The sequence below is a fragment of the Peromyscus eremicus genome, chromosome 10, assembly GCF_949786415.1.
Source record: "Peromyscus eremicus chromosome 10, PerEre_H2_v1, whole genome shotgun sequence".
Taxonomy (NCBI): domain Eukaryota; kingdom Metazoa; phylum Chordata; class Mammalia; order Rodentia; family Cricetidae; genus Peromyscus; species Peromyscus eremicus.
This window is the reverse complement of record NC_081426.1, coordinates 84,115,503-84,127,713: the sequence shown is the minus strand read 5'-3', so window position 1 is coordinate 84,127,713 and position 12,211 is coordinate 84,115,503. Positions and strand designations below refer to the sequence as shown.

At 44.7% G+C, this 12,211-nt stretch overlaps 1 protein-coding gene across 1 annotated transcript; it reads right to left on the bottom strand.

Moving 5' to 3' along the window:
* Positions 1-971: 971 nt before the first annotated feature.
* Positions 972-9,444, bottom strand: Ccng2 (cyclin G2). The gene is made up of 8 exons (XM_059274692.1): positions 9,172-9,444; positions 8,221-8,358; positions 7,520-7,657; positions 5,922-6,172; positions 5,676-5,754; positions 5,486-5,584; positions 3,662-3,867; positions 972-2,343 (listed from the first exon to the last, which is right to left on the bottom strand). The coding sequence occupies exons 2-8, from the start codon at positions 8,356-8,358 to the stop codon at positions 2,220-2,222; spliced, it is 1,035 nt and encodes a 344-aa protein (XP_059130675.1). The 5' UTR covers positions 9,172-9,444; the 3' UTR covers positions 972-2,219.
* Positions 9,445-12,211: the final 2,767 nt, after the last annotated feature.

Genomic DNA, 12,211 nt, shown 5'->3' with positions numbered 1-12,211 from the left:
CCATTAGGAGGTGTGGCCTTTTTGTAGATGTAGCTTTGTTGGAAGAAGTATGTCACTGGGGTTAGGCTTTGAGGTTTCAGATACTAAAGCCTGGCCCAATATCACTCTCTTCCTGCTGCTTGCCAATCCAGATGTTGAACCCTTGGCTCCTTCTCCAACACCCATCTGCCTGCACACCACCATGCTTCCCACCATGAATAATGGACTAAGCCTCTGAACCTGTAAGCCAGCCCCAATTGAGTGTCTTCCTTTATAAGAGCTGCGTGGTCATGGTGTCTCTTCACAGCAATAGAAACCCTTCTGAGTCATGCCTATTACCTCCAGGGCAGAGACAGCACATAAAAAATTATATTCCATATACATGGTCTGCTAACAAAAACAAGTCTACAAAATACAACTAGAGTGGGAAACCAACACAAAAAAATTATTTTTAAGATTTGAGAGGCTAGGTATGGAAATACACGCCTTTAATGCCAAAACATGGAGTAGAGGCAGGCAGATCTCTGTAAGTTCAAGGCCAATCCAGGCTATGTAATGAGTTCCAGGACAGTCAGGGCTAAATAGAGAGACTATCATTTCAGATAAGGAAAAAAAAAAAAAGTTGAGCTACAAAAAGCAAGACACTAAGAAACTAGTGGGACTCCATCACCAAACACACCATGCAACATTCCAGAGATTGTACAGTGTACCAGCCTGGCCTACTTGATACCATATTATTGCCTTTCACAGTGAAGAAACAGACATTTGGATTAGTGTGCCATCTCTGAAAGTTTAATGTAAACCCACCCAGAGATAGGTCAATTTTCAAGTGACAGATGCCCTTTGGGTATTTCCAAAACCAAGGGCCAAGCTGATGAGAAACCACACAAGAGGGCGTGTCAGCAGTTAAAAGGCGGATGTGGGGACCCTCAATTTCACTTCAAGCCTCTGTGATGAAACTCACCAAAAATCAATTAAAAACTACATGTAAGGAGAATTCATTAATATTTTTATTTTGAATTACAACCTATTCTGACTTCAAAAAAAAAAATCTACTTTGGAAAACACCTCAATGGGTGTTGACTTACTAATAAAAAGTAAGTCATCAATGTCCGGGAATATAGAACACACAATAAATTATATTTACATGCACTGACCAGATTACCACACACACAAGGTAAAAAAATACAGTATTTTATGTACATTTTAAAAGATTTACATTTTCACATAGGTTTATAAAGTTAAAAATTCTCTGTACAAATCTTCTGTGTACAGAGTGTACACATCCTCATCCCTATGGCTGTCTCACCACACAGAATCGCTTTAACTAATACTACAAACACTGGAGTTCCTTCACTTCATATTCAAATCTTGGCACCCATATACAATACATTATGAAATGTGAATTACAAACAATAAGAAAGTTATCATGCAGATTTTTCAATACAAGAAAGTGAGATGAACTAAATCAGTGCTTATCAATTCCATTTCCTGTTCTGTTCATATTGGTTCCATTTCCTGTTCCGCTTTCATACAGGTGCATGCAAAACTAGCAGATTATGGATCTTTTAGATAACAATAAAATAATACTACAGTCTGACAATACTTAGGTATTAAGAATGCAACTAACAGCCCTAGCCTGATGACAATTTCCGCTTTAGCAGAAATCTCAAGACATTTAGAAACTAAAATTCACAGATATGTCAATATAACTCTTAATGTATAGGATCTGTATCAGACACTATCATAAGAAAACAAAGTTGGTGTTTGACACTCAGAGTCCTGTATAGTCTGTTCTGAGAACAGGGGAGAAGGAAATCCCAGACAAACCATGGCAGGCTTATCCACTGTCCCTGCTAAGGAAGCACTTGCACACTCCCACTGTTAGAGAAAGACACCTGAAGGCTCTACAGTTGAAGACGAGCTACACTACCCATCTCTAAAAATCTTGAAAAGCAACAAAGGTATCAGCACCTCCCTTCCTCCCCACAGGGAAAGTCAACAAGAAAATAAAGTGCCAATGTATAAAGTACGGTTAAAGAGGCACTAACCCATTTGATGGCTTAGGATCAAATATGAAAATAGGCCAGATCTGACCTGAATAATAAATAGAAGGTAGGTATTCCAGTCTGTCTAATTCCTGTCTAGATGGGGGATGCACTAGAGAACTACCTACTCCCCCATTTATTGCTTTGAAACAGGCGTACATCCTTTAACTCCTGACACAGACCATGCGAATTCTAAGACGGAAAGCAGAGTGTCTGAGCCACTTTGAAATCAAAAAAGAAGGTGCACTCTTGGTCACTGGGAGGGGAACTGCTGAGACTCTCCTCTCCACAACTCATGTCTTCACCAGAGTCCTCACTGAAAGGAAAGAGACAAAAGAGGGTGTCATTGCTTGAAACAGATGTCTGTAGGCAACATACAGCAGCCTGATCGGTCTACACACCACACTCAAAAGCTAACCATTATTTACACAGCTGAGTTGAGCTTTATGTCAAGTCTGTTCTCATTAGAAGATAGTTTTTCCTTAACAATAGTTTTCATCTATTTATTTATAGACAGGGTCTTTCTACATAGCCCTGGCTGTTCTGGAACTCCAGATGTAGACCAGGCTGGCCTTGAACTCACAGAGATCCTCCTGCCCTTGCCTCTCAAGTGTTGAGATTAAAGGCATGGACCATCAGGTTTGGTTAACAATTGTTTGTTTTTCCTAGATAGGGTTTCTCTGTGTATAACCCTGGCTGTTCTGGAACTCTCTTCACAGACCAGGCTGGACTCAAACTCAGAGATCTGCCTGCCTCTGTCTCCCAAGTGCTGGGATTAAAGGCCCATGCCACCACCACCCACCCCAATTACTATTTGCCACCTATCATGCCTGTCTCATTCACTGCAGCAGAAGTAACCACAGAATTCTAAGTATCTTCAATGCAGGGGTGAAACTGTGGTCTGTTGAAAGGTCTTCCCTCTATTGGTTACTCCGCCAGGGGTTCTCTCAAATGCCAAAGCAAGAACACACACTATGAAACTGGAGTTTCTGGTCCTTACCTGACAGCAGAGAGCATCACATTTAGTAAAGTGCTGGGACTACAGGCATGTGCCACCAGGCCTGGTTTACAGTGTTAGGGATCAAATCAATGCTTCCTGCATGCTAGGCAATACCTTCCAACTGAGCTACATCTCCACTCCCAGTTCTTTCTTCTTCTTTTTGTTTTGTTTTGTTTGTTGGTTGGTTTTTCGAGACAGGATTTCTCTATGTAACAGTCCTGGCTGTCCTGGAACTCACTCTGTAGACCAGGCTGGCCTTGAATTCACTGAGATCCGCCTGCCTCTGCCTCCCAATTGCTGGGATTGAAGGCCTGCACCACCACTGCCCCGCTGTTCTTTTCATTTTTAACTACATTTATTTACTTATTTTAGGGAGAAAGGGAGGGAGGGAAGGAAGAGGGGGAAAGAGTGTGGTGTGTGTGCATGCGCGAGCACACGTGTATCACAGCATGTGCAGAGGTAAGAAAAGTAACTTGTAGTAGTTGGTTCTCCTTCTACACTGTGGGCTCTGGGACTCCAATGCCAGCTTGTCAGCAAGTGGCCTTTCCTGCTGAGACATCTTGCTGGCCCTTACAGTTGTTTTTTATGCTCAGAACCCATCACTCTATTTGGTCTGTGGAAGACTCCCGCTCACCTCTCACTCCCATCGGAACAGCCCCCCTCTGGGATGGTCGGCAGCTCGGGGACGCTGTAGTAACTGCTGTGCAGATTCTGCGCTGTGCGCCTGGAGACAATCCACACCAGCTTCTTCAGGTCAGGCTTGCAGCACTCAGGAGAAGAGTACTCTGCTAGGCATTTAGAAACTAATTCCCTCCAGTAAAAAAATTCCGTGTCGCTGATCTGGGTATAAAGATGAAAGAAGCTGTTATAACAACGGTTCTCAGACTCTGCTGCCCCTCGAAATCACAGGTGCCAGGCATTCTGATTTAACCATGAGAATATGATCTGGGTGCTAAGACAAATTTGCCTATTCTAAGAAAACACTGACCTAAAACCAAGCCTGTTTTTTTTTTTTTTTTTTTTAAAGCATCAAGTACATTGTTTAGTAGTGCCAAAGAAAAGAAATTCAGCATCTTCATTAAAAAAAAAAAATCCTTTCTGTAACAAATGTTTCTTGAACAAATTAGTTTGGATTGCTTATAATATACATCTATATTATGGCATCCGATACAAACTAAAGTCAGCACTATCAGAGAGGAAAGGGCGGTTCCTCCCCAACTGGAGAATGCCCACATGACTTGAGCACGGAAGATGCTTTCAGGTATCACTATTACACTGAAGTTCAGAGAAGGAGCTGCGACAGAAAAAGCTCACATCTCCAACAACTATTGCACACTGCATACACCTCCACCACAAACAGAAGGCCTGTGTCATGCTCTGACAGCTTCACCCAGCTCAAGAAGTCTGTTCACTATGGAGCCTAAATCGACTTCCAGCTCACAATCCTCCTGCCTCAGTCTTCGGGGTGCTGGGATTACAAGTGTATGCCACTACATCTGACTTAAAAATGAATCTTTCAAAGCATCTCGGCCTCTATTTCCACCGAGTCTGCCGTATCTTTAGCTCTTTGTAACCTGGCAATTACCAGTCCCTCTCACTATCCTACACACATCCTCAGTGATCTCCTTCAACTTTCAGATTGGCCTGTTCATCAAAACTCAGAACACTTGGTCATCTTTTAGAAAAAAAAAAAAGTTCGTGTGTGTTCGAAGCTGAGGACCGAACCCATGGCCTTGTGCTTGCTAGGCAAGGGCTCTACCACTGAGCTAAATCCCCAACCCCAATAGCCTACCCATTTCTTAGCCATAAGCCTTTAGTAGACAAACCTTCATTCTTGCAGATGATGGATTTTCAGCCAGGTTCCTAATCACAGAACCTCCCATGGATTGCCCATGTCTTTGTAAGAACCCCAAAGTACTTCTCATATTCACTATTATCTAACACTAAGTCACAATAACAATAAACGTCGTTTCGTGTTAAAATTTGCATTTCTTTAACCAGACTATTAGTTTAAATAAGAAAAAGCACTGTGCTTTTGTTTTTTTGCCATGACTGCAAAAACTTACAGGCATGGTCCAGCTAAGGGGCTTTAAAAAACTGCTGATAATTTTGGTAGTGCTACTGAGATGTCCCAGCCCTCCACATACAGACGTGAGGGGACGTCATCCATCACCTTAGGGTATTCAGCGTACTTTACAGGACACAGTTGAGGGCAGGTACTGGGAGTATGCACAGCTACCCTGCCATAGCAAACAAGTCCCCAGAAGGAACACCTGCATTCAGAAAAAAGCTGGGCTAAGTGAGAGTTTCTTCTGGCTTAATACTGTCTGGGTCAAAGCGAACTTTGAGAATTAGAACAGCTGACATACAAGAAAAATGAACACATGCTGAGAATTTCACAAAGTGTTACATGAAATATTTAAGACATCACAAGAAAACAAAGCCCAAAGATACTTACCTTCAAATGTTTTTTAACAAGCAGAAGAATTTCCAGCAATTCAACGGATTTTACCGTTTCTATTTCCAAATTGAGAAGGCACAGAGCTAATACAGATGGCTACAAAAAACAAACAAACAAAAACACACACATTAGGGAAAAAAATCGCAACAGAAACCGTGAGACATACGTACGCAAGAAACAGACTCACTTTTGCTTTTGAAAAGACAAGCCTGCAGTTGCAAGCTTTCAGCTGAGCTTCTAGTTTGTCGAGGCTCAGTGTTTCCTTCCTGTGCAAAGCAAGGGAGAAAGAGTCATCAAACCTTAGGAGAAGTTACTTGGCTTTTAAGGACTCCAATGCACGTTCAGAGGGAGTAAGATTTATAGACAATCTAAGTCCCTACTCTAAGTTGAGGTGATGTTCAAGGCACAGGGATATTCCACAAGTCCCACTCACCTTTCTGAAGTATGACAAAATACAATTGCGTGGTATAAGTGCAAAAAGTTTAAGGCAGTAGTAGCTTCCAACTCATAGTGCAATTTCTCTGAGATTATTTTCTCCATCCGTTTAATGTCAGAAGCCGTGCATTTACACTGACTGATCCGGATCACGTCGTGAGTGGGCGGAACGTTGCATTCTTCTTCCACCATCCTAGCTGCCAGCAAAAAACAACAGACTCCAATGCAAGACAAATGTTTCGGTTTCACCTAAAAAACAGAACAAAAGGAACCCCAACAATCACTACTCAGATGTAGCCAGACAGCCACTGAACAAACTTCACGCTGCTTCTCTTAGATGCACTTGCCTTTACCTGCAATTATTTTTACATTTTAGACCATCGTCACCTCTCTTTAAAAAGAAAAAAATGGCTATTTGAGCATTTATTAAATTTAAATGCACATCAAATAATCCCAAAGCTGGTTCAAAAGCTTGCTTTCTGGCACTGAGTTACACTTCCTATTCAGACGTAATAAAACTGAGAATAGTACATCTTCCCTCAAAACAATCCTTTGAACACACCCACGAACATACACACACCACACAGCATTCTACCGCTTTGGATAAAGGAAAACTATTCTACATCTGCTCTTTTTATTCAAAACTCTACCATTACATAATGTAATCTTGCCCAGGAGAAGCACCCCATTAACTGTGCCGTGTGGAGGACTTATGTGGAGCTGCCATGAACAGATGGGTGCCCTTTTCTTCTCAGTGCCCTAGAAGGTGACCCAGCAGCTGACAGCAATCCTATTGGCCACAGAATTTGCCCTTTTTTAACAGTTGCTGCTGACTATTAATAAGACCGTGGCTCCCTGCTTTGAAAGGCCTTACAGAAAAGGCAGCAGGTCAACTTTAATATACTGTTACACTCCATTTGTCATGTTTCAGTATTAAAAAACATGTAGGCTCCAAGAAAAAACATGATGAAAAATGAAAATATTACCCCCCCCCAGCAGTATTTTACTTTTTTTAAAAATAAAGTCTAGCTTCTTTTATGTCAGATTGGGCAGTTTTATAAATCAGCCTGTAACTGATATCATCATGGCATTTTTTAACAAGGTGGATTTTAATCAATTCTCACCTTCTCCCCCGGCCCCCAGCCTCCTATAAACACTAAGTACTTAAAGTATGCTGATCTTCCTTTTATAATATCTTTAAGAGAACACATTTAAGAGGTACAAAGATCTAGATGTACAATTTTGCAGTCTCTTTGGCATGAATGAATTCTTATTAAGTTTATGGATAGGATGCTTTATTACATCCATTTGACAAATATTATTGAGCCCTGTGCGTTAGACACTATTGGGTACTGAATATTGAAAAAAATGGAGATTTGTCAGATGTGGTAGCACACATCTTTAATTCCAGCACTCAGGAGAGGTAGGCGGAGGCGGAGGCAACCAGGTCTCTGAGTTAGAGGTCAGGATAGTCTACAGAGCTAGTTCCAGAACAGCCAGATCTACACTGAGAAACCCTGCCTCAAAAAAAAACCAAAAATAAAAATAAAGATACCAAAGGAAAAAAATGTAGATTTAATAAGAATTATTAAATACCTTCATAAGAGCCAAGAACCTATCCAAAATATTGACAGCCAGAACAAAAGTTTCAGTGCAAGATCCAAAAAAGTTAGTTAAACTTCTTAAATCTTCTACTTTGGCATTTCTCAGTCTTGAACATAAAGTGTTATCATTCTGAAATAAAAAACCAGGAATCCAAGTTTATTTTCTTAGAATTGAATACATAGGTCCAGAAACTATACTTTCCCGTTTAGTTTTCAACATTTTATGAGTATGAGCTACTTAAAGCTATCTATATATTTTCAGACACAAAACACAAATCACTGCTTTTAAAAGTTATCCAACACAGAAGAGCTTTACAGCTCAATGTAAGGTGACGTCTTTTTTGCCCAGTTCCAGGCACTTCCGGTACAATTCAATTCCCCTAGAACAGACAGTGTTGGAAAAATTATGTAATTTTGTATAATTATTATGTATGGTGCTTCTGTTTTCTAAGATTATTTGAGATCCTATCATAAATATTCCCTAGGAAGCCCCCACTGTCTGAAGAAACACCTCTACACTACACTTGGTCTAACTTCCATTTAGAACAAAAGCAGACAGCCTTTGTGCGGTTTCGGGTTTTTCTTACTACAGGAAGGCCATTTTTGGATTTAACTTTGTAGCCTTCAGTACTGACTTAACTGGAGAAAACAAAAAGTTCCCTTCTCCAAATTCCTACCAATTCTCAAATTTACCTCTGGGGTGGCCTCCATCAAGCTCAGCCCTTTTTCCCGAGGTTGAAATCTCTGTTCTTGCTCCAGGTAGAAGTTCAACAATCCGAGAAGCTGAACCCCTTCGCCACCTGCCAAGTGCTCGGCCCCCAAATCCTTCATCTGCAGCAAATACACCGTGGCCGGTTAAGAATGTAACACGGGCCAGGAGCCCTCCAGCTAGGGACGCCCCCAGCTCACACAAACCAGACCCAGGGGGGGATCGGTCACGTCTGTGAGCCCCAGGGGAATCCTCCCCAAAAGCCAAGGAGGCGTGGCATGGGACAAGGACCTCGGTCACCCCCGCTGGCCAGGGCTGGGTCAGACCAGCCCTCTGGCTAGCAGTGCTGGGCAAACAGGAAAACTGTCCAAGGAGCGTAATGTCCCCAACTGTCCGCATCACCTGAACAGCACAGAAGGGACTTCTGCCTGGAGGAATGCGGGGGGACGGGAAAACTGAGGCCAGCGAGTCTGGGGCGGGGCGTTGCACAATGGGAGAGAAGGGAGGGGGAGTCTCGAGACCGAACAAAGAACTGGAAGGAGGCGGCTTCGGAGGCCCGCCCCGCTCCGGGAGCCCCGCCCCAGGGACCCCCCTCTCTCGCGGAGCCCACCTCCAAGCTGCCCCCTCGGCTTCTGCAGCTTCGACGAGCCCACCGTCCAAGGCAGGGCGGCCCACTCAGCTGTCTGTGGTGGGGGACAGGTGGAGTCCAGTCCGCCCTCGCCGAGCACGAACACAATCCCTCGGTTCAGCAACCGTGCAGAGCCCCGGGGCTGTCAACCCCCGTGTGGCCACCCGCCCCTCTCAAAACATCCCCGCGGCCCTTGTCAGCCCCCGGGCTGCAGCTGGGGGCCCTGAAGCAGCTCTCAGGGGGCTCCGCCGCCGCGATCCCGACCCGTCACCACGAAATCCAGAGCCAGCCGGGAGGCCCCACTCACCGTGCGGGCCCCGGCGTCGCGAACCGGCGCGGCGGGGGCGTCCGGACCCGTCTCCGAGGTCGGGGGGCAGCCGCTTCAGCGGTGCTCCGGGACCCGCATCCGACCTCCCCGCCACCGCCCGGCCTTCACAGCCCCGGCCGCATCCTGCTCCTCAGCGGGGCGCAGCGCCCGCCCCGCACCTCCGCGTCCTCCCGGCTCCGCCGCAGCCTCCGGAGCGGAGCAAACCCCTTGTTTTTGTTTTCCGTCGGAGACGCCCCCAAGGGGCGGGGCGCGTGACTCCGCGCGGAGGGATCCTCTCTCGCTCTCCTCAAGGGAGCTGGGGAAAGAGTCCCCGCTCCGCGCCTCGGTGCCCAGCCTCGGCTAGCTGCCTCTGTTCCTCTTCGCCTCGCCGAGCCAGGTTCCGGGGTGGGGAGCGGAATCTGGATTTCAGCCTCATGCCAGGATGGACTCGGAAAGCGGGCAAAGATGAGCGAGCCGTTCGGAGGGCGGAAGGAGACCGTTCCTGGACGCATCACACCTTTTAAAGGTCCCCCGATTTGTTTTGTTTTCGCTGTTTTGAAAAGTCCGCCCAAAGTAGGGGCTCTCTGATTGGATACGGGTGGGGCATGCCGAACGCGGAGGACTTGATTTAATCTCGGTTCTGGATTGGCTGGCTGATTGGCGGTTGCGTCCTCTGATTGGCTCTCGCTGTATCCTGAGTCTCTTATCTTCCTCCGGGGCCTTAGCAACTCCAGGGTCTGGATTGCGCATGCTTGGGTGGGTGGTGTTCGTGGCTCTCGGGTACGTGCCGGGGGTCCACGGCTGCCTGACCGGATCTAGCGCAGCCTAGGCCGAAGACTGACAGCTCGGGTCCCACCCCCGAAAATCCAGGGTCGCATAACTCCGCAACAGCGTTTCCACGAGTGCAGAGGAGCGTTCTGCGCTTCTTATTTGGATCACAGGTGTATTTTGCACTCAAGCTATAACATTTCGAAGATGCTTACTGAAATATTGACCAGTAAAATGTTGTGATGGTTTGGCATTTACGTAAAAGATTTCCGGCTCAAGAAAAAAAAAAGTTAGATTCAACCAGTTGGGCACACAACTGAACTGTTGAAGCTGGGCAGTGGGGTGGTAGAAGCTGCGTTACAGAATAGCTAGTGCATTTGTGTACCTTGAAAAAAATGTTCCATAATAAAAAGTTCAAAGGAGGGACTTTTCAATAAAAACTGCGCATTGATGAGGGCATATAAATATCTAATAATTATTATAGCGTGCTTCCAGAGGTTGTGGTTGGGCTGTTTGTTTTCTTAATGAAAGCTCCCACAGTCATTTGGTCCTTGGTCGCCCATAAATTATCATTTATTGTCTATTATAATTAGCGTTGTTATTAAGGTGACACCTCTCCCGAGGCAGAGCAAAAACCAAACCAACTAGATGCCTTAGGCGGGACAAACTTTCACACGGAGTATCTGTAGGGAGGTAGGAAACGTCTCTAGAACATTTACAGATTTTATATACATAATATACATATATGTATATATTACTTCTGTTTCCTCAGATCCCCATTTCCTACCAAGCATGCAAGTCAGTAACCTAGCACCTTCATGAATTCTAAATAACCAGCCCCTGGGAAATAAGTTTTCTGCTCTCATGTGTGTTTTCTGTAAGTCACTTTGGAGCTTGTAAACTGTGAGAGGGCACATAACATAGTTTCCACAGCCCGTCCATTCTTTCCGAACAGCTGAAGAGTTACACAGACAGATGGCTGGGACTAGACTCAGACATCTGTTTGGAGCACAGGGCAATAGGGGAAGAGTCCCCAAAGGGCTAGCACTCCTGTCTCAGAGAGAGGCGTGGCCTTCTTGGTTTTAGAACCTAAAGTAAAACTAGCATACCACTTACAAATGATTTACAGGTTACATAATTTTATTCCAGGTGTGGTTGATCTTTTAGGCATTATTTAAATTATTACTTTAGTGACATACATGTGGATGAAAGTCCATGCTAATAAACAAGAACAGGCAGCTCATTCGGAGAGGAGAGCTAAGATTACAGTTCAGACGTCGTGCATCTTACAACAGAGGGAAAGCTCAGCTGCCAGAGTTCGCAGAAAGAAGCAACCAAGTGAAAACAGACCAGGAGAGAAAAGTTTAGGACCAGAGCAGGAAGGAGACTGGGGAGCGCTTTGTTTCTCCAATGGGCGAAAGGCAGAAAAGGAACCTGGGCTAGAAAATAAGCGATGTGAAAGAGGAAGTGCAGAAGTGTGTGGCAGGGGGTTTTATAAATAACACACTGTAGGAGACGGAAAGGAAGAGAGCCAGCCAAGTGTGATGGCTCACATCTGCAAACCCAGCCCTTGGAAGGCTGAGGCAGGGGGATTGCTGTGAATTCAAGGCTAGCCTAGGCTACAGCATAAAACCTAGTGGCGGGGGTGGGGTGGGGTGGGATGGGGTGGGAGGAAGCAAAGAAGAAGAAGAAAAGAGAAAGACCTAGAAATTTCCCCTTGCTTAGACCACTAGAGGGTATAAAGTTATACAAAACGTATGCTATTTTTTACATGATGTAAAATATAGAGTAAGACGTTTTATAAATGGTGAACTCACTGCTCAGCACAAAAGAGAACACTTCCTACCTCCCATGTTACTCTTTAATATTAAAAGACAGCAGTCATTAAAAATACTGGCTGAAAAATTACATTACCTTCTCACCACAACCTCTTCTTTTAAGATATTCCAGGAGGTGAGGATTGTGCTGACTTTCTCTTTGCTGAGTTTTGTTTGTTAGTCTGTCTGTCTGTCTGTCTGTCTGTCTCTCTGATTTAAATAGGTCTTTCTGCAGACTGGTTTTGTCCTTATCACCTTAGCTAGCTGCACCGGAGCTGTAGAGGTACCGGTTATTAAAACAAGACATTCTCGCAATGCAGATCAGGCTTTACTCATTAGATTCATCTTGGCCTTTCCCAAGCAATTCTTCTGTTTGCTTGTTTTCTCTTTGTTTTTGGCCTTTGAGACAGGTTCTTTCTGTGTAGCCCTGGCTGTCCTGGAATTCCCTTTGTAGA

Excerpts from the sequence above, each read along its gene's own strand:
- Ccng2 (XM_059274692.1), bottom strand. The coding sequence starts at position 8,358 with ATGAAGGATTTGGGGGCCGAGCACTTGGCAGGTGGCGAAGGGGTTCAG. Across the intron at positions 5,585-5,675 it reads TTGTCTTTTCAAAAGCAAAA|CCATCTGTATTAGCTCTGTG; the intron begins GTGAGTCTGTTT and ends TGTTTTTTGTAG. Across the intron at positions 2,344-3,661 it reads TGTTCCGATGGGAGTGAGAG|TGAGGACTCTGGTGAAGACA; the intron begins GTGAGCGGGAGT and ends CTTTCCTTTCAG.